The 22,225-nt window shown below is 40.9% G+C and overlaps 1 protein-coding gene across 1 annotated transcript in view; it reads right to left on the bottom strand.

Moving 5' to 3' along the window:
* LOC136876920 (T-box transcription factor TBX20) overlaps positions 1–22,225 on the bottom strand; it is a 500,438-nt gene that overhangs the window by 56,069 nt on the left and 422,144 nt on the right. The window contains exon 4 of the mRNA XM_067150675.2: positions 4,072–4,230. Coding sequence (XP_067006776.1) covers positions 4,072–4,230 — 159 coding nt within the window. The remainder of the gene's footprint in view (positions 1–4,071; positions 4,231–22,225) is intronic.

Here is a 22,225-nt window from a genome sequence, read left to right as displayed (position 1 = left end):
AAAAAATAACAAAATAGAAAGTACAAATACGATCAACCAAGAGACTAAAACCCCTTCTATCTCCTTTCCTCAAATCCCTTATCACTGGGCGAGTTGGCCGTGCGGTTAGGGCCGCGCAGCTGTGAGCTTGCATCCGGGAGATAGTGGGTTTGAATCCCACTGTCGGTAGCCCTGGAGATGATTTTCCATGGTTTCACCATTTTCACACCAGGCAAATGCTGAGGCTGTATCTTAATTGAGGCCACGGCCGCTTTCTTTCTACTTCTAGGCCTTGCCTATCTCATAGTCGCCATAAGACCTATTTGTGTCTGTGCAATATAAAACTCCTAAATCCTTCACTTCAGCCTGAATTTACTGGCCAGAAAGAAGGCATTGCCTTCTAGGTGGGACGCCTCCCCCTGCAGGGAAGGAATGAAAATTTGCTATGATGGTGGTGATGATGATAATGATAATGATGATGATCGGTATGTCGCTTGTCCAATCGGTCCAGAGTCTTCCTCTTGGCCTCTGATATTTTCTAGCACTCCACTCAAGAATAACTTTTCCCCATCGACAGTCTTTTCTACGAGCCCATTGCCATTTCAGTGCTGCCACTCTTTGAATGATGTCAGCAACCTTTGTAACTGAGCGGAGGCTATGTCATCTATCTCTTCGTAAAAAGCTTAGCATTGGCCTTTCCATTATTCTTTCACCTGTTGTGTCCGGCTCCATTGCTAAATGGTTAGCGTGCTGGCCTTTGGTCACATTGATCCCGGGTTCGAATCCCGGCAGGATCTGGAATTTTAACCATCATTGGTTAATTTCGCTGGCACGGGGGCTGGGTGTGTGTGTTGTCTTCGTCATCATTTCACCCTCATCACGACGCGCAGGTCGCCGTCAAATCAAAAGACCTGCACCTGATGAGCCGAACATGTCCTCGGACACTTCCGGCAGTAAAAGCCATTTCATTGCATTTCATTTCATTTCATTTCATTTCAACTGTTCTAAGTTGTTTTTGTTGTTGTTTATTTGACAAATTCATTCAGTGCCCAAGCCTAAGTTAGTACCGGGAACAATGATCGAAAACGATTCTCTTCAACTCTACGGGCAAAATACAAATTAGCATTAAATTTAGAATATTTTAACCCATCATTCACTTAAATTTTATCGTGACATGCCTGATCCAACTAAAACAATTCCTTTGTCCAGTACATGGAGTTGTTTATCTTGATGTCCCAAGTCTCTTAAATAAACAACAAGAGGTAAGAACAATGTAGTAACAATTTAAAAGTAAAAAGACGGAGTGTAAAGTTTTCAACTAAAACGTGCAATATATAATCCGGGTAGTGAGTCTGCTTCCAAGTGCTTTGATAAGTCTTATGTAAACGAATGATGGGATATCACTACTATTATGAAAATCCTGGCAGCGGCCACTTCAAGCCTATCGCGATAGCTTCTTTCACATTAACATATCCGAGTGTCGATTATGGCAGACAGATTAAGAACAAGCTTTTTCAACCCTCTTAAAGAGTTTTTGTGTATTTATCTTCATCTCCAGCTCCCCCTTGCAGCAGGATCTGGCAGGTGCTTTCTTAAGGGGTGGTCCTTACATTCTTCGGCGCTTGAGACACCTGCCCTAATCGGAGATGGGACGTTTCGGGATGACGCGAAAATTAAAAACATCGCTAATGACTTCGATATCGCATTAACACTGTTTGGGTTGTCAATTCCAAACGACTGGTTTAGTGGGTTAGAACAGTGGGGAAATGCTCATCTCGCTCAAATATTTAGCAAGAATTACTCTTATTAAAACTGGAACACTTGATACAGTCGATTTACACTCATTAAATAGGCCTACTTTCTTCTTTCGCTTGGAAGAGAATTATCAGTGACCCTTAATGCCATACGTACTTTAATGAACGAACAAGAATTAATCATAACTTGAAGATATCCAGGTATACAGTACTATTCTTCATCTTCTCCTTCTTATCCGTCATGATTATTCCAGCTGAGACGCGTAGTCGCTGATGCGAATCCTCTCCTCTGTTTATTCCTATTGAACTCTATGTCCATCAGGATGTCCAATTCTCTTCTTTAAACTGTATCCGGGCTTTCCTGAAGAGCATGCTCCGTTGCGTAGAGCCTTAATAATGTTATTGGTATAGGGTTTACGTCCTAGATAACTAACTGCTGTACTTTTTCGGTTTTGGGAGACGCTGAGCTGCCGGAATTTTGATCCGCAAGAATTCTTCTACGTGTCATTAAATACCGTTACGAGGCTGACATATTTGAGCATCTTCAAATACCACCGGACTGAGCCAAGGTCGAACCTGCCGAGTTGGGTTCAGAAAGCCAGACCTACTCAGCCCGACGCATAGAGCTATGATATTCCTTCAAGGAATCTCCAGAACTTTCAAGTGTAAGATGTCATCACGTTGAAACCACACCGCTATCCACCTCACCTTCCACATTCTTCGGAAAATCCACATTTCCAAAGCTTCTACTTTCTGCACTAGTTGATATTAACCACTCTTCATTCTATTCACTGTCACGCTCCAAACAAAACTCTTCACGAATGTATTTCTAATTCACATAGCTTTAATACGAAATAAGCACATTTCTCTTATCAAGTACCAGTCTGAATTTTATACCCTTCTTACTTCTGTGATCGACAATTACGATATTCACCTTGTATATATTCTTCATTTTTCTATCATACAAGGGTGAACCTCGTAAGTTTTTCTCCTGGAGTACAGTGCGAACCACATTCGAGTTGCCGGTTATTCCCTGCCATGTCTTGGCGTGTAGGGTGATGCAATAGTGCTCTGACCCATGTAGCTTGCCCAGTGATGTCATAGTCTCGGCTAGTCTGCAGTAAGCTTCCGTACAGCGTGATTACTACTTATAATTGATCAATTTTGTGCCTTTCACGACTTCTTAACAGCGTGTTTCCATGTACTGCAGATTTTTAATTGTAATTCACACCGAAAATTTGAAGATTCATGAGGCTGAATTCCAGAGAGTGAACCGGAATATCAAAGCACTCTACAACGCTTGTCTACAGGTTGAGGGAGAGCATTTTCAACACTCGGTGTAAGGGGGAGGGTAAATTTGACTGTTTTTTCAATCTGAATATTCATTCATCGAAGCTGATAGATTTTCTACGGGCGTACGGGAACAGTATGACGGCGACCGCACTTTCCTTTACCGACAACCGGCATTGTAGGATAGAGGCAACCCTTGCAAGACTCGACCTGTCCTTGTATTTATTCATTTCATTCTGTCTACGGCCCGGATGTTTAAAAAGTAATGGGTTAGAATACAAACTAATTTACCGGGCGAGTTGTTCGTGCAGTTAGGGGCGCGCGGCTGTGAGCTTGCATCCGGGAGATAGTAGGTTCGAACCCCACTGTCGGCAACCCTGGAGGTGGTTTTCCGTGGTTTCCCATTTTCACACCAGGCAAATGCTAGGGGTGTACCGTAATTAAGGCCACTGCCGCTTCCTTCCCACTCCTAGCCCTTTCCTATCCCATCGTCGCCGTAAGACTTATCTGTGTCGGTGCGACGAAAAAAAAAATAATTTGTCGAATAGGATGTGTCAGCTAGTCTGCTCTTCCGTATTGTAACGAGGATAACATAACTTTTAGGGGTCCCGAAACGCCGAGCTCCTACTGTTTATGCAAATCTCGCAACAGGGGTGTTGTCTGGGCTAGAATATACTTGCTACTCACTTCAGTAAGTTTGCATTCTACCTTTTTTTTTTTTTACAATTTATTTTACGTCGCACCAACAGAGATAGGTCTTATGGCGACGATTGGATAGGAAAGGCTTAGGAGTGGAAAGGAAGCGTCCGTGGCCTTAATTAAGGTACAGCCCCAGCATTTGTCTGGTGTGAAAATGGAAAACCACGGAAAACCATCTCTAGGGCTGCCGACAGTGGGGCTCGAACCCAGTATCTACCGGATGCAAGCACACGGCTGCGCGCGCCTAATCGCACAGCCAATCGCCCGGTATTCCAACCTATTAATGCCTATACATCCGGTCGCTTAAGTTATTCTATCAACATACATTTGAAATTAACACGGAACTCACCAATTGGTTTTGATAGGCAGTGACGGCAGTGAAAACAGACTCAGGGAAGATATAGGTACGATATTCCTCCGCTTCTAGGTCTGTGATAGGTCCGCCGTGCTCCCTCCATTTCACCAAATGGATACGGGGTTGATACCGGTGCATGGAGTTCAGTACGATCTGGAAATAAAGAGAAAATCCATTACAAAAATATTACCTTATCTATATATTTAATTATAAACCATTACACTATAATTCATATTTACATATAAAATGACAAGAGTTTCTCAGGGAAGAGTAAAATGTAAAACCCAAGTGAGAGAATGTTAAAGTGAAAATCCACTTAGGATAGCAGCTCTTACTCTAGGAAAACCACAAAGGTTCAGCCTACTGATTAATCCATAAGGACAATAAGAAAATACATTTAATTAATTTTTCATTGGATTTTTAAATGTTGCAATATGTATGAATTTTCGGGTAGCAACCCCTCCGATGGATTCTGTTTATTCAAATAACTTTTAAGGTGCAAATATGATTTTGTACTTTTTGGAGTGAATCTCTCAAATCGCAGTTGATATTTCTTGTCGAGCATTAGTAAAGAGTCGAAACCTTTTGAAAATATTCACAGAGAAAGTTGCGATTGTTCCGCGCGCATCAAACAACACACCGATAACTTCCTAGTTATTCATTTTATACTTGTGTCTCAAGTCATTAAGACAAGATCATAGTGCCTTTTCTTTTCTGTATCAACCTCTTTGGACTGATTTTCATCTCGCTCACATCTGACTGTCGGATCGATAATGACGCCTTTGTTTTCGTCTCCAATAATGGCCTCAAAGACGCAAACATATTCTGTTTATCTCACGTTCCAATCACCATAATTTATCCTCTCAGCAGGAGGACGCAAGACGTCTTCATCTTCTCACCTTGCCCCTTCCAAATGGTTGCACTTCATAGATTACCCGCTGATTTATATTATCAGCAAAAAGCAGGATTGGAGTATTACATGATTGTAACTCTCAAGTTACAAGCCACGTGACTTACAATTTTATATACAAACAGAATCACCTGAAATGATATTCCAATTGAAAATTATCACGTGCATTGACCAGAGCTTGTCCGGCTCAATGGCTAGATGGTTAGCGTGCTGGCCTTTCGCCACAGGGGTCCCGGGTTCGATTCCCGGCAGGGTCGGAAATTTTAACCATGATTGGTTAATTTCGATGGCGTCTTCATTATCATTTCATCCTCATCATGATGCGCAGGTCGCCTACTGGGAGTCAAATCAGAAAACCTGTACCTGGCGAGCCGTACATGTTCTTGGACACTCCCGGCAATAAAAGCCATACGCCATTTCATTTTTATTTTTTTTTACCAGGGCTTGACCCACGGTCGACTTGATAATCTAAAGAAGAATTAAATTAAGGGAAACCCATTCTTCTTCGATACTGGGAAAGAATACTGCTCTTGATATTGCCGAAAGCAGCACGCAACTTCTAGTTCACAATATTAGCTGCGGATAGGAAGTCTTGCCCACAGGAGAACTACGGAAGGGAAATAGAAGGAAGTGGTCGTTATCATCAGAGTTAATGAAATGATCTAATCTCCGCATGAACAGCGAATGAAGGAGGAGCCACAGAACCGATAATGAAAGTCCATCATAAGTAAAACAAGAGCGAAATCCTTCCGTGTGATGACCGCTGCGGCAAGTCTGTTCAGATTTTTCGCGCCATTGCACCAAGCCCCACCAATTCGTTCGACGTACAGGTTGAGTCACAATGAGAACAACTTCGCAGAACAACATTATAACGCAATTTTCAGAAGTCTCATAATTATAAATATATTTTCTTAACTTTTTCGAGTTCTGCACATATATTAGCGTTTTAAATTACTCGTATATAGACATATTGCGTATGGGAAGCAATTTATTTTAGTAATAATGAAGTAGAGTGAATTGAACCGAAGTCCATATGATGTGCTTGCCAGAAGTAAATTTGGCACTGCCTGAATCAAACGACACATGTACGACAGGGAGAGATTTGTAATAGTAGTTTATGTTTATTTACTTCTTAATTTTACTTTTTCGATTTGGTCAGCTATCGACCACGAGATTCCCACTATTTTTTCCATGGTATTAACTTTTGCCCAGTATTCCTACATTCGTTTTCGGTGAGCTTGCATTCTCCTTTAATCCACTCACTGCCTGTTTTGAGTTTGGAATTTTTCTGGAAATCACTGTGTCCTCCAAGTTTCTATCTAAGAGGACCACATTTTAGACGTCATAACGTGTGATCCCCTCTTCTTTGTAAGTCCTTTTCCACCTCGGTGAGCCAGGATCCTTTGGTTCTCTTATCCAGAAAGTAGGAAACATCCTATTGGACAGTCTGTCTGGATTCATTCGTGTCAGGAGACCATACAAAGCGATCATCCTTTCTTCAGTGGTGTCCGTTATCTCATCATTCGCATTTGAATACAGCTCATGGTATTATTATTATTATTATTATTATTATTATTATTATTATTATTATTAATTGCCCTTACGTCGCACCGACTCAGGTAGGTTTTATGACGATGATGGGGCAGGAAAGGGCTAGGACTGGGAAGGAAGTGGCCGTGGCCTTAATTACGATACAGCCTCCAGCATTTGCCTGGTGTGAAAATGGGAAACCACGGAAAACCATCTTCAGGGCTGCCAACGGTGGGGATTCGAACCCACTGTCTCCCAAATGGAAGCTCATAGCTGTGCACCCCTCTCCGCACGGCCGACGCGCTCGGTATTATTATTATTATTATTATTAGTCTATTATTATTATTATTATTATTATTATTATTATTATTATTATTGCTAGGGGCTTTACGTCGCACCGACGCAGATAGGTCTTATGGCGACGATGGGATAGGAAAGGCCTAGGAGTTGGAAGGAAGCGGTCGTGGCCTTAAGTAAGATACAGCCCCAGCATTTGCCTGGTGTGAAAATGGGAAACCACGGAAAACCATTTTCAGGGCTGCCGATAGTGGGATTCGAACCTACTATCTCCCGGATGCAAGCTCACAGCCGCGCGCCTCTACACGCACGGCCAACTCGCCCGGTATTATTATTATTATTATTATTATTATCATTATTATTATTATTATTATTATTATTATTATTATTATTATTATTATTATTTTATGACACTATCCTTCAGAAGCGCTTGTAATAGCAGGGAGGTGAAGAATTTCATTCCACAATGTGTCACCTGATAAGAATTTCCAAGTCGCGGAAGACAACTTTGTCAAGAAGACGCTCATTAAGGAACACGCCATTTGCTTTGTCACCGAGAAAGTGTGAACTCCACACAATTATCTGTCCGTGAAATCTCCCGTCAGAGATAGAGGAAAACGAATGAGCCAGAATAGCGGTATGCTTGTCACGATATCATCAATCTTTAAAACCATGGAAAGCAGATCGAAATGTTCCTTTGTCCGCTATCCCTCACATACACTGAACAATACCTGCGTTAAAGTCAAATAATGTTTAAAAATGCAGTCACACTACTGCTACTGTCCGGCTTCGTGGCTAAATGGTTGGCGTGCTGACCTTTAGTCCACGGGGTCATGGGTTCGATTCCCAGCTGGGTCGAGGATTTTTAACGTTCATTACCTACCGGTGAATCATCAGATATTTATAGATCTTTAAGTTCAATCAATTTTACGTGATCCTAAAATCAAGACACTAAATCACCACTCCGATAATTGCAGGCGAAGGCTTACCCTAGAACGCAAACCATTCTCTACTTAACGGGTTACTAAGGATTAACACTTTAGTTAATATTCTGATATATGTGATGTTCATGTTTGCCCCGTGGTGTAGGGGTGACTTCCTGCCTCTTAGCCGGAGGTCCCGGGTTCGATTCCCGGCCAGGTCAGAAATTTTTACTTGGACCTGAGGGCTGGTTTGAGGTCCACTCAGCCTACGCAGAGGTGCCAACCTTTGAAGTGGATTATCAGTAATCGCCCCCCACCACCGAGAAAAATTTCGAGTCAAGTCCAAAGCATGCTCCTTCCTTCACGATAATGACACCCCTTTTACCTTTCCCTCTAGCAATCTATTCGCTATTTGCTTTACGTCGCACCGACACAGATATGTCTTATGGTGACGATGGGATGGGAAAGGCCTAGGAATAGGAAGGAAGCGGCCGTGGCCTTAATTAAGGTACAGCCCCAGCATTTTCCTGGTGTGAAAATGGGAAACCACGGAGAACCATCGTCAGGGCTGCCGACAGTGGGATTCGAACCCACTATCTCCCGATTACTGGATACTGGCGCACTTAAGCGACTGCAGCTATCGAGCTCGGTGCAATCTATTCGAAAGTAGATCATATTACACAATAACATTTGCACACAACCTGTAAGTTCTTTAATAAAACAGGTAGAACTCCACCGCAAGGATTATTACATAAAATGTTACTTTAAATGCTGCTCATTCCTTGTAGCTTGTTTCCCACGCAGCAGTTGCTTTTCAATGTAGTTTTTCTTGAAGCATCCTTCCGACTGTGATAATATTTTCGTCTTCTGAACCATAGGCGATTCCAGTGCAGACTTACTTAATGCAGGTCTCACTTCTTTCTCGATCCTTCTGTCAACTATCAGGTACAATTAACACAGCAAATACAACATTACTGAAGGACTTATAGTGGAGAAGAGCAGCGCCTGAGCTCCTTCATGCACAATGAATTTTACAACGCTTATGGCTACCAAAAGGAAGTCCGATCGAATAAGAATCGTTGCCAACTCACAAGCATTAAAACGAGGACGATTTAGGAGAAAGGCTCAAAAGGACTGGACATTTTTTCCTTATTTTCTCCTTTTCCGTAGAAAATTATTTTTTCGTGATGTCACCTTTTCCGTAATAATTTCTCCTTTGACCGTAATTCCGTAATCGTGAGGTGAAATCAGTAATAATTACGGACAATCCGTAATAGTTGGCACCGCTGCCTACGCCATGTTTGATTATTACCTGTCAAGCCAGAAAGTATACACTTGCTCTGATCACGGAAGAATACTATTCTCTGCTAGATACTCTTTGATTCTCTTACCTTCCCCAGCTTCTAAAAATACTCGACAGATGGCAGAACGTTCCTAACAACGTACATGCTACTAAGAGAAAACAGTTGACGAACGCACAGACGGGAATGTATCAAGTCGACTAGCCTTATATATGACCATTAATAAAGCGCGGAGACAAAATCCTAAAAAAGTGGGTGTCTACATACCCGAACCAGTATTCTGTCACAGCCAATTTCGGGCAAGATCGTTTGATAATGTTAAGAACCAAATAAGCCCGAATGGTCGAAGCACAGTCAATATTGTATGGAAACAACTGTTACAAATTACATTACGAATGGATCAGTTATTCTGTACGGTTATTAAATGTTCATTAAACTACTGACAAGGGCAGACTAAACAAGATGACTAAGACAGGCATATCAGTACGAATTACCTGACCTACTGTGGGGCAGCACGGGTCTACTAATTTCTTTAACTAAATAATTAAATTGAGAAGTTATTGCTAGAAAAAAATTAAAACGAACTGCTGAATGAGAACACATTCCTATCACTTGCACGGATGAGTCTTTACCCGTTACGACATAGCTGTGTGATTCTGCAGCTCATATTTCTTCTGATCTGTTACATGTAGAGTCTGTAACGACCCTTTACTGGCCTCATCTGCGGCGAAGCGCGGCTCGACAGGGGCATCCATACTTCCTGTCTGGTAGCAGAACAAGGTATATGACTACTCTAGCGGCTTGCTAGACAACTACAAGGTATATGACAACACACCCGTGACGGAGGCTTGTTCGCTGTCATTACTGAGGCTTAAGCGACGATGGATGGTTGCAAAGTGGGAAATTTATGGATAAGCTCTATGGATAGAATATCTGAGATTATGAAGACTGAAGAGGTAGAATGTTAAATCTGGCTTCTTGTTTGCAGTGTTCTGACTCTACATCCTGGCGTCTTAAACGGTTTAACATAGCATTTCTTTGTTGTTAACAGAGGCCTCATAATTCTTTACGATTCCCAACTTTGTAGCGGAGCGGGTAAGTTCGCTACAAATATACGAGAGACAGGTTTATCATTACGACCACCGTGAGTCCTCTGGCTGAATTCTTCTTTGTTTTCACTCATTTGGCCCATATTCCTCACTTTCGTCTACACAACCCGACCTACCTTAATCTACTAGTGATCTCTTACAAACCCGACAACTTTACGTCTGCTGCGCACGTCTGTCATAGCCTTTGTCTGTATTTTTATTATTTTGAATATCTTTGGGTTGCTCAGACGGTTAGAGCGCTTGGCTTTCTGAGCCTAAGTTAATAACTTCGATCCAGGCTTTGTCTGCTGGTAACTTATGTGAAGGTGCCCAAAAACGCCAGCCTCCAATCGTAGATTTACGAGCACCTAAAGGAACTTCTGCGGGATCATGGCATCTCAGTGCTACGAAAACCGCAAATAGCAGTTAACGAGCTCGAAATCCAAATGTATTATTATTATTATTATTATTATTATTATTATTATTATTTTATACCTGTATGGCCTCAGCTACCGAATTTTAGTTGTTTTGAATTAGTGCAATCCAGACGACCTGGTTACGAATTCTACTGGACGGTTCCTAAGACAGTTAATTTAACACTGAATGTGCCGCCATAGATGTTAAACTTCCCAACGAAAATGACATGTAGTACGAAGATTTTGACTCCCTCCAAATATCTATTAGATATGCAGGGGTCGATCCCGCGAACATGCGATTATGAGTCAGGTAAACTACCACGAATCCAGATGATTATTATTATTATTATTATTATTATTATTATTATTATTATTATTATTATTATTATTATTATTATTATTATTATTATTAGATACTGCCGTCTGGGAGATACGAAAGAACATCAGTCTTTTATTACTTCATCACCATGCTTTTATATGTTTTGTTTTTTCTGCTAGTCATCTTTTACCCATGAAGGATTTTCTCCGAGAAAATAATTCACACCTGTGGCTTTCATTTCAAAATTCACTCCGTCCCAGACATCTTCCGTTGTAATGCTGATGCAACCTCGAAAGCAGAGAAATTGTGACTTCTACTTCTCTTTCGAGATAAGAATTTTGTTCGCCAGCTCTTCCGTTTATTATTTGTCTTTCCCATGCTGACTAATATTCCTCCGATCTTTCCATAGAGTTCTTTGTTGAACTCAGGTGGAATGTGTGTCCAACCTCGGGAGCTTCCAGAAACCCCACATTCTCCTTCTTTCACCGAAATTCCATTCTGACTAAGATTTGTGTTGAGTATAGAAACTCTGGCTTGACAACTGTATTGTATTGTCTGTACTTGACCTGATAGGAGGGGATCCTGATTTGGATGTCTCTGAGGCAGATCCCGCATGTCATCTCAATTTTCTCGCCCCCTTCTCAATTATTATTATTATTATTTTAAAACGTTTCGACCGCCTATTGACCACGTTTGACAATCTTTGCAGTATTTTTAGCCTTCCCCGCCTTGACTCTCTGCTAGTATCTTTCCATCCTTTCTCCTACTTCCTTCTTCTGCTCATCCGTATAGGACCTCCCTTTTCTAACTCGCATTTCCCTAGCCTCCTGGAAACCATGGACATTTTTGACGAGCTGACTAAATTGATTTCAGGAACCCCCATCTTCGTCAAGTCCAACCTAACTTATAGAAACCATTTCGGTTCTGTCCTCCCCTTCCTGAAGAATTCAAAGATTCTCTTCGTTAGTCTATTGTCCATCCTCAACAAGTGTCCACACAGAAATTTATTCTTCTCATTCTCATCAGTTGAACCACTCCTTCTGTTCTTTGATACGATTCTCTGTTACATCTGAGTCTCCTCTTCTCATTTTCTTGTTTACATTTGGGCCCAGAATTTTTATTGACAGTTTTCTTTCCCTCTTCCCGATATCTACAAGTCCACCTTTTGCAATCATGTCCAATGTTTCCACTGCATACAGGCACTCAAAGGTGTCAAGATGCCTCAATTTTTGCCCCATAAGATAAAACCTCTTATTTTAGGTATATCCACTTCTTCTTCTTCTTCACCTCCTCATTCTCTTCTTACTATTATTATTACATACTGCCGTCTGCGAGATAAAAAGAACACGTCAGTCTTTCATTCCTTCAAAACCGTGCCTTTATTTGGTTTTCCTTGCTTTTTCCTTTCCTACTAGACATCTGTTATCCATTAAGGGTGTTCTCCGGGAAATTAATTTACCCCTGTGACTTTAATTATTATTTCTCTCTCTGTGGATCAGAGGTAGATCATATCATATCATATCATATCATATCATATCATATCATATCATATCATATCATATCATATCATATCATATCATATCATATCATATCATATCATATCATATCATATCATATCATATCATATCATATCATATCATATCATATCATGTCGGCATGTGAAATATCTCTGGTCGTATAAACAGGCCATAAAAATTCATCTCACCTCATCCCCGACCCCATATCACGAAACGGGACCAAGGGATAGACATACACAGTAACAAAGGAAAATGTTTATGTGAAAAGATTCCAGAATGTTCTATACTGAAGGATTTATGTCTTAAAGCTGATATACGCGTATTTTTATGATTGGATGTTTAATCTGATATTTACTTTGCTATATTTTCTTAAATTTATGGCATTAAATTCCTTCTACTCATAAAATAGAAATCTGTATATAGTACTTAGCACGTAAGACTATAGACGTGCCGGAATTTAGTCCCGCAGGAGTTCTTTTAAGTGCCAGTAAATCTACCGACACGAGGCTGGCATATTTGAGCACCTTCAAATACCACCAGAATGAGCCAGGATCGAACCTGCCAAGTTGGGGCCAGAAGGCCAGCGCCTCAACTGTCTGAGCCACTCTGCCCGGCAGTATCAATATTGGAGGTTCCCTTATCCAAATACATGATCAATCGAAATATCCATAGTCAAGTCGGTTTTCGAGCTCATTAAGAAATTACGCTCTCACCCTCACTTAATTTAATGTTATATATTTATTACCTAATTTTGATATACGCATTACTATAATAGTATTCTTCGGTGTTTGCCTTGCGTAAATAATTCAGCTCCCTTCTTGAAATTTGTCGGGCTGAATTGAAACCACGCTGTAATAATACACACATTAGCAAATATAATAGGCCTACATGTATGTATGCCATAAGTCAATAAGAACATACTTTTTTTTTCTTTACGTTGCACCGACACAAAGAGGTCCAATAGCGACGATGTGATAGGAAAGGCCTAGGAATGGGAAGGAAGCGGCCATGGCCTTAATTAAGGTACAGCCCCAGCATTTGCCTGGGGTGAAAATTGGAAACCACGGAAAACCATCTTCAGGGCTGCCGACAGTGGGGTTCGAACCCACTATCTCCCGGATGCGAGCTCACAGCTGCGCGACCCTAACCGCACGGCCAACTCGCCCGGTAATATGAACATACAAAGTACTACTACTACTACTACTACTACTACTACTACTACTACTACTACTACAAAATGTTTTTATTCCTCCCCTGAAGGGGGAGGTGGACCTCTTAGACGGTGACGCCGGGAGGTTTGTTAGGCCTACAGTGAAGGAGATGCTCGGCGAAGGTGACGGGGTTGGCGGCCGTGGTCTATACTAGGAACTGTCCCGGAATTCGCCTTAGTGCAGGAGAATGGAAAACCACGGAAAACCATTCGCAGGACAGCCGACGATTGGGGCAAGCCGTGAGGTCCAGCCATGGCCCGTCTCCCGAATGCAGAGGCGCAGAGCCACGGTAGAGACGTTCCCACCCCTCATCTGCTCGGTTGGTCGGTCAGAGTGCAGAGCTGTTACACCACGACCCAGCCGTGGCCGCTTATGGGCCGAGACCCACTCTGCATCTACCGACCAAAAGGCTAAGCTTGCAAACCGTGCCAAAGTCGTGACACGACAAGCTTTTGTTTGGTTACACTGATTACGAAATTTCAACTGAACTGATCTTTATAGAGGAGGTAACGTTGCTTTCCTTTCTGGAGGCGTTCTTGCAGATTTTTCTTGTTTTTTTACATGTAGCTGAATTCTATACATACGACGGAATGGACGAAATAAAACCGTATTAATAAAATGCTGCGTTCGACCTTTAACATTAACTACATTATTCGAACATGCTACAATTCTACTTACGTAGTATTACCCAAACAGATCTACAATCCTATAGAAAAAAAGATATGCTTTACTTATTCCCGCAAATGTAACACTAGTGATTTTCACAATACGGCATTGGCAGTACTTTTCGGTACGTATAATCTCTCAAGTCACGAAAAAATCATGACCACATAGTGTCAACCCGCAAGATTAACAGTGATTGTAAGACGTCGTATCGGCAAGTAGGGTCCCTAATGCGTAGCGACACTGAATCAAACCCAAAAGTTAGAAAATGAGTATAAATCACTACCTTCAGTATTAAAAGGGGAGGAAGAGTAAGGTTGTAACTTTAGTGTATACGCTTACATGGCAGGGACTATACCTATAAGAGAGGGCCACTTAATAAAGACAAAATAATAATAATAATAATAATAATAATAATAATAATAATAATAATAATAATAATAATAATAATAATAATAATAATACAGGAATGGCGCAAACAGAAGTCTGCCCTCAAGATTGACCAGCCAATCACTCTTGGTAGGGGCAAATTAGCAGTAGACTGCCTGGCATTTGCGGACGATCTGGCAATCTTAACTCGTGACGTTTCAACAGCCATAAACCAGATCGAACTCCTGAAAGAAACAGCGGAAAAAGTCGGCCTCCAAATATCGTTTGAAAAAACTGAATACATGACCTGCAGCAAAGAAGCCCCTAAATTCATGGAGACAAAATATGGCAAAATAAAACGGGTCCGGCAATTCAAATATCTCGGTGAAATAATTCAGGAGAATGGAATGGAAACAAAAGCCAATGAAGTTAGATGCCAAAAAATGGAAACTGCGTATAGACTCACCCAAAATATCTATAACAAAAAGTGTCTCTCCAAGCATGCTAAACTAAGACACTATAATACAGTTATTAAACCAGAATACCTCTATGGATCAGAGACACTAATTTTGAACAGGAAAACTGATCTAGAAAATATTCAGAAAAAGGAACGCAAGATCATTAGAAACATTTTAGGCCCAAAACTCGTAGATGAACAGTACCGCCTTAGAGGGAAACAGGAAATCAAACAATTTTCTAACATTCACAGCGACATCAGAAAACGCAGATTAAGATTCTTTGGACAATAAAAAGGATGAACCCAGATAGACTTACCAAGCAAATAGTTGAATTTTATGAAAACCGAAGTAAAGCTAAAACGGACACAATAAAATGGATTGGCGAAATTAAAACAGATCTCAAACTGGCAGGAATTACACCTGAAGACATCCAAAGCCGGGTTATCTTCAGAACCAAAGTTCATAAGTGGCAAGTTGACCAAGAGGAAAAACCAAAGAAGAAGACCGGAACAACATGGTCTCAAGAGAGAAAAGAAGCACACAGCAAACGAATGAAGGAAGTGTGGGCACAAAGAAAGGCAAATGCCTGTCTCTAAGTACTTTGCGTAGTCCTAATGGGCTCATTCGCAATATATATAATAATAATAATAATAATAATAATAATAATAATAATAATAATAATAATAATAATAATAATAATAATAATAATAATAATACCTATGACAACTCCCCCTTGCCCCGAAGATAGTATGATCGCTGAAACCGATAAGCAAATAAATATATTTATATATTTTTTTAGTGGAAGCGTTAATTTCAACCTTGGGTTACGTAGCGCATACGTATCTACAAAATGTCACTCTAATACTTGTCTCAAATGGAACATACTAATTCCTTTTACACAAATAAAGTCGGAAATCTGCGGTAAATTAGAAATAGTACGAAATATTTTACTTGCAGAGAATGATATGGATACATACTTTACTACCTTACAACGATTTATTTTTCCTGTTACGTCGCAGCGCTTCCGTATGTGTTCTGTTTGTCTAACACTTTCGTGTGTGATGTATTCGCTCACTGAAGTAGTTTGAATTAATTAGGTGTCGTTTTCCTCATGTTGCTCATTCGTTTCGTGCCCTAACTCATTCATTAAATGATATATTTATTGGCCCAGGGATCATGCTATTTTGCTGTTTGAACTGCCCGCGCTAGTCATTTGGACAAAGATAATGAGAATTCAGACATAGCACTCCCATTCGTCGGTGCTAGCCCTGGACCTCAAGAAAGAAACAAAAGACGGCACGAGCAGCGGAATACACCCAAATACAACATAAGGGAGTACCTGTCTACAGCCCGTAAGTACGTATACATACTTCTCTAGTCTGTCTGTTAGGTCATCAGCCCAGAGGCTGGTTGGATTCTCAAATAGCACCACCAAAGGTTATGCGGTTATAAGGAAACCGCAAAAACCAATGGCAGCACCAAAATGAGGCGGACTAGGCAAGACGAGGAGTGAGGTAGTTTGCCATTGCTTTCCTCACTGGGTCAGAAAGTGCTATTGCAGCACGACTGACCCTACGAGCAACACCTTTCATAACACTCAGATGCACTAGTCGTGCTCCGAATGTCATTACTCGGCACCACCCATACCCCAGCAGCTTCCATATTGTCACAGCCATGGATTAGACTGGGACTTCGGTGGAAGCTACAGTTTACTCTGGCCTGTGCCAAGAGATGGATACAAAAATACTGTATCCACCAAGAAATGGCAGCAGGCAAAACTTCTCTAGTAGCGCCGGTATTTCTTAATTTACCGCAGATTTTTCACTTCATTTGTGTAAAAGGAATTATTATGTTCCATTTGGGATAAATATTACAGTGACATTTCGTAGATACGTATGCGCTACATAACCTCAACCTTGTTTTTGTAGTCTGTATATTTCGATATCATGGTTTTCCACAACATTAATAACAACGAACTGTATCATATCTTTCCGAGCTAATAAGTTTGTGTGCCTGCTCAACCTGAAGAACACTGATCTCCGTTGTTGTGCAGTGAGTATGAGAAGCATGTCGATACCTTCTACATTCGATTTATCGTTGAACATGGTATAGAGGTGACATGCTATGACAGAGACAGGTTACCGTAGCGACCCTGTGGTAGGCCCCCTCGACCGCGATGTCACACGAACGAGCCGGCCGGCCGCCATTGTCGCCTTCATCATCATTGGCTGAAATTATGAGTTGCGTTGCCACGCAACAGTAGTTGACACATTGGAGCTTATCTCCCTGTCCGATACCCCCTCTTTACTCCGCTTCTCCCACTCCCTTAGTCATTCAAATTTTATAACATCCCAATACTCGCAAAACAGAGAGCAAAGAAAATGTACAGTTTTGTTTTAACGACCATCTCGATATGGAAAACAAAGTGAATGTCTGTATAAAAAGTATTGTAAAGTCAATAATAATAATTTTTTTTTTTTTTTTATTTTTTTTTTTTTGCTATGGGCTTTACGTCGCACCGACACAGATAGGTCTTATGGCGACGATGGGATAGGAAAGACCTAGGAGTTGGAAGGAAGCGGCCGTGGCCTTAATTAAGGTACAGCCCCAGCATTTGCCTGGTGTGAAAATGGGAAACCACGGAAAACCATTTTCAGGGCTGCCGATAGTGGGATTCGAACCTACTATCTCCCGGATGCAAGCTCACAGCAATAATAATAATAATAATAATAATAATAATAATAATAATAATAATAATAATAATAATAATAATAATATGGTATCACTAAAAAAATTTACAACAAGAAACGTTTATCTAAAAATATAGCCTCTAACTTGTGACCCGGCAGACGGTTGAGGCGCTGGTCTTCAGACCCCAACTTGTTAGGTTCGATCCGGGCTCAGTCCAGTGGTAATTGAAGGTGCTCAAATACGTCAGCCTAATGTCGGTACATTTATTGGCACGTAAATAAACTTCTGCGTGACTAAATTCCGGCAACTGAGTCTCCAAAAACCGTAAAAATATAGTTAGTGAGACGTAAAGCCATTAACCGTATTATTATTATTATTATTATTATTATTATTATCATTGTCCGCCTCTGTGGTGTAGTGGTTAGTGTGATTATCTGCTACCCCCAGAGGCCCGGGTTCGATTCCTGGCTCTGCCACGAAATTTGAAAAGTGGTACGAGGGCTGGAACGGGGTCCACTCAGCCTCGAGAGGTCATCTGAGTAGAGGGGGGTTCGATTCCCTCCTCTGCCAACCTGGAAGTGGTTTTCCGTGGTTTCCCACTTCTCCTCCAGGCTAAAGCCGGAATGGTACCTAACTTAAGGCCACGGCCGCTTCCTTCCCTCTTCCTTGTCTATCCTTTCCAAACTTCCCATCCTTCCACAAGACCCCTGTTCAGCATAGCAAGTGAGACCGCCTAGGCGAGGTAGTGGTCATCCTCCCCAGTTGCATCCCCAGACCCAGAGTCTGAAGCTCCAGGACACTGCCCTTGAGGCGGTAGAGGTGGGATCCCTCGCTGAGTCCGAGGGAAAAACCGACCCTGGAGGGACAGCTAATTACGAACGATTATTATTATTAAAAATATTACAATAAGGCACTACAGTAAAGTGGTAAAACCAGAATATCTTTACGCAAGTGAACGTCTAGTTTGGAAATATATAGAAGTTTTGAGAAACTGGAAGTACAAGAAAGAAGAATCATGAGAAACATCTTAGGGCCAATGAAAACAACAGAACAATGGAAAATATAAGAACTAATAAGAAAATACATCACAGCATAGAAAATGTAAAAGAAACAGTAAGAAAAAGGAGACTGCTATTTTTTTAACAGAATGGAAGATAAGAGATTGACAAGTACCTTTGGGAGAATTCCGGCCCCGCGGTGTAGGGGGCAACGCGTCCGCTTGTCACGCGGTGGCTCCGGGTTCAATTCCCAGCAGGGTCGGGAATTTTAATCGTCATTGGTTAATTTATCTGAGGGGCTGGGTGTATGTGTCTTCATCATCATTTTAACCTCATCACGATGAGCAGGTCGCCTATGAGCGTTAAGTCATAAGTCCTGCTCCTGGCGAGCCGAACATGTCCTCGGACACTCCCGGCACTAACAGCTATACGCCATTTCATTTTTTCTTAATTGTTCCTTTTCCTCTATTCATTTTCGTTCTTCTTTAGACCAAGATTTTTTCTTACGTCTTGTCTTTCCTTCTTTTATAATTCATCAATTTCTCTCATCTTTTTTTTTTTTTCATTTAAGACCAAACATTTCAGCACTATACAGGGACTACGGTTTTATGACTGCGTTTAACGACATCGACTTTTTTGCTCTAAATAACTTTAGTTAATTGATAAGCTAGTTTTTGTTTTGTTTGCCTTTTTAGTAAGACCATTACGCTGAATTGTTTTCCGCTATCTAAATTTATTTACTTTCTTAATTTTTCCACGTTTCGTGGTAAGGTATTTTTTTAGCATCTGTAATATTTGGTCATACATTCCCTCAAGAGAAATTTGTAGCCCTGCTTTTTCTGCTGTCTTTATCAAAATGATTATTCGCTCCATTGCAATATCGATATTGTCTGATAGGGTAGATAAATCGTCTGATTAAAAATTATTATTATTATTATTATTATTATTATTATTATTATTATTATTATTATTATTGTTTGATAATCACGACCGTACTACTGAGTATGGCTTGCTTCCGCTTATGTGTGCAACGATCCTCATTCATCTTCCCTATCCGATCTCCTTTGACCAATTCTTGTTCTCTTCCGATGACAGGCTTACGAGACCAAGGAAATATTTGATTTTCACTTCCTCTGCGTCTTTCTCTTCTCTTTTACAAATTGCTCCACTCTTCGAAGGGTCCGATATTTCCATTTTCTCTCAGATCAGTGTTAAGAAAGAATGGTTGCCCAGTTGTACTTCATCTTAAACCATCACCACCACCTTTCCAAGTAACTTTAGTTTTCTAGTTTAATTAGTAGGGTTCGGAAGTTTATGACCTAAAAAATACAAAATATGCAAGTAAATACACCCTAAAATCTGGCTTCATATGACATAAAAAGTGTTCTTTACAATTTGTTTATGTCGCTCTGTCACAGATAGGTCTTATGGTGACGATGGGATAGGAAAGGCCTAGAAGTGAAAAGGAAGTGGCCGTGGGCTTAAGGTACAGTCCCAGGATTTGCCTGGTGTGAAAATGGGAAACCATGGAAAACCATCTTCAGGTCTGACGACAGTGAGGCTCGAACCCACTATCTCTCAGATGCAAGCTCACAGCTGCGCGGCCCTAACCGCGCGGCCAACTCGCCCGGTACTTAAGCATTTTTTTGCTAGTGGCTATTTCTTCGCACCGACACAGATAGGTCTTATGGTGAGGTTGGAATAGGAAAGGGCTAGGAGTTGGAAGGAAGCAGCCGTGGCCGTAATTAAGGTACAGTCATAGCATTTGCCTGGTGTGAAAGTGGGGAAACTACGGAAAACCATCTTCAGGGCTGACGACAGTGGGGCTCGAACCCACTATCTCTCAGATGCAAGCTCACAGCTGCGCGTCCCTAACGGCACGGCCAACTCGCCCGGTACTTAGGCATTTTAGGGACAGGTACCAAGTATTAAGAGTGTTATTAACATTAAACATGCCAAAAAGTGATTAACGATAATATAGCTGACACATTTCTCTTGCAAACTGACAAAGCTTATACATTCATTCAGTATCATAGCCCTGTGGCAGAGTTCTCGTTCCGTTTTCGTAAAGAAAGACCAAAAAACCGAAGTTGGCCTACTGCACCTGCATGCTTTTTGGTATCTGTCGGCGTATGTTCGTCTAGCATCACTTTTTTGGGATCATGTCTTCTAAACGTGCTGAAATGAAATGAAATGGCGTATGGCTTTTATTGCCGGGAGTGTCCGAGGACATGTTCGGCTCGCCAGGTGCAGGTCTTTTTGATTTGACTCCCGTAGGCGTCCTGCGCGTCGTGGTGGTGGTGGTGGTGGTGGTGGTGATGATGATAATAATGATGATGATGAAATGATGATGAAGACGACATATACACCCAGCCCCCGTGCCAGCGAAATTAACCAATGACGGTTAAAATTCCCGACCCTGCCGGGAATCGAACCCGGGACCGCTGTGGCCAAAGGCCAGCACGCTAACCATTTAGCCTTGGAGCCGGACTCTAAACTTGCTATCTATCCGTTTCAGGAAGAGAAAGAAAAATAGATCAACTACAGTATTTTGAAATCCCTTGTTTGAAAATCGACTTAGGCCTATATAACATACATTGTTAAAAACAACGTCTCGATTTGAACATAAATGCTCAAAATATAACTAAATATGATCGTGTGTCACTAAAATGAGCAAAATATGACTAAATATGATCGTGTGTCACTAAAATGAGCAAAATATAACTAAATATGACCGTGTGTCACTAAAATGAGCAAAATGTGACGAAATATGACCGTGTATCACTAAATGAGCAAAATATGACTAAATATGATCGTGAGTCACTAAAATGAGCAAAATATGACTAGATATGATCGCGTGTCACTAAAATGAGCAAAATATAACTAAATATGACCGTGTGTCACTAAAATGAGCAAAATGTGACTAAATATGACCGTGTGTCACTAAAATGAGCAAAATATGACTAAATATGATCGTGAGTCACTAAAATGCTCAAAATATAACTAAATATGACCGTGTGTCACTAAAATGAGCAAAATGTGACTAAATACGACCGTGTGTCACTAAAATGCTCAAAATATGACTAAATATGACCGTGTGTCAATAAAATGAGCAAAATATGACTAAATATGACCGTGTGTCACTAAAATGCTCCAAATATAACTAAATATGACCGTGTGTCACTAAAATGCTAAAAATATAACTAAATATGACCGTGTATCACTAAAATGCTCAAAATATAACTAAATATGACCGTGTGTCACTAAAATGAGCAAAATATGACTAAATATGATCGTGTGTCACTAAAATGCTCAAAATATAACTAAATATGATCGTGTGTCACTAAAATGAGCAAAATATGACTAAATATGACCGTGTGTCACTAAAATGAGCAAAATGTGACAAAATATGACCGTGTATCACTAAATGAGCAAAATATGACTAAATATGATCGTG

This window comes from Anabrus simplex, chromosome 7, assembly GCF_040414725.1.
Source record: "Anabrus simplex isolate iqAnaSimp1 chromosome 7, ASM4041472v1, whole genome shotgun sequence".
NCBI lineage: Eukaryota > Metazoa > Arthropoda > Insecta > Orthoptera > Tettigoniidae > Anabrus > Anabrus simplex.
The sequence above is the reverse complement of the archived record's forward strand: the minus strand, read 5'-3'. Positions and strand labels throughout refer to the sequence as shown.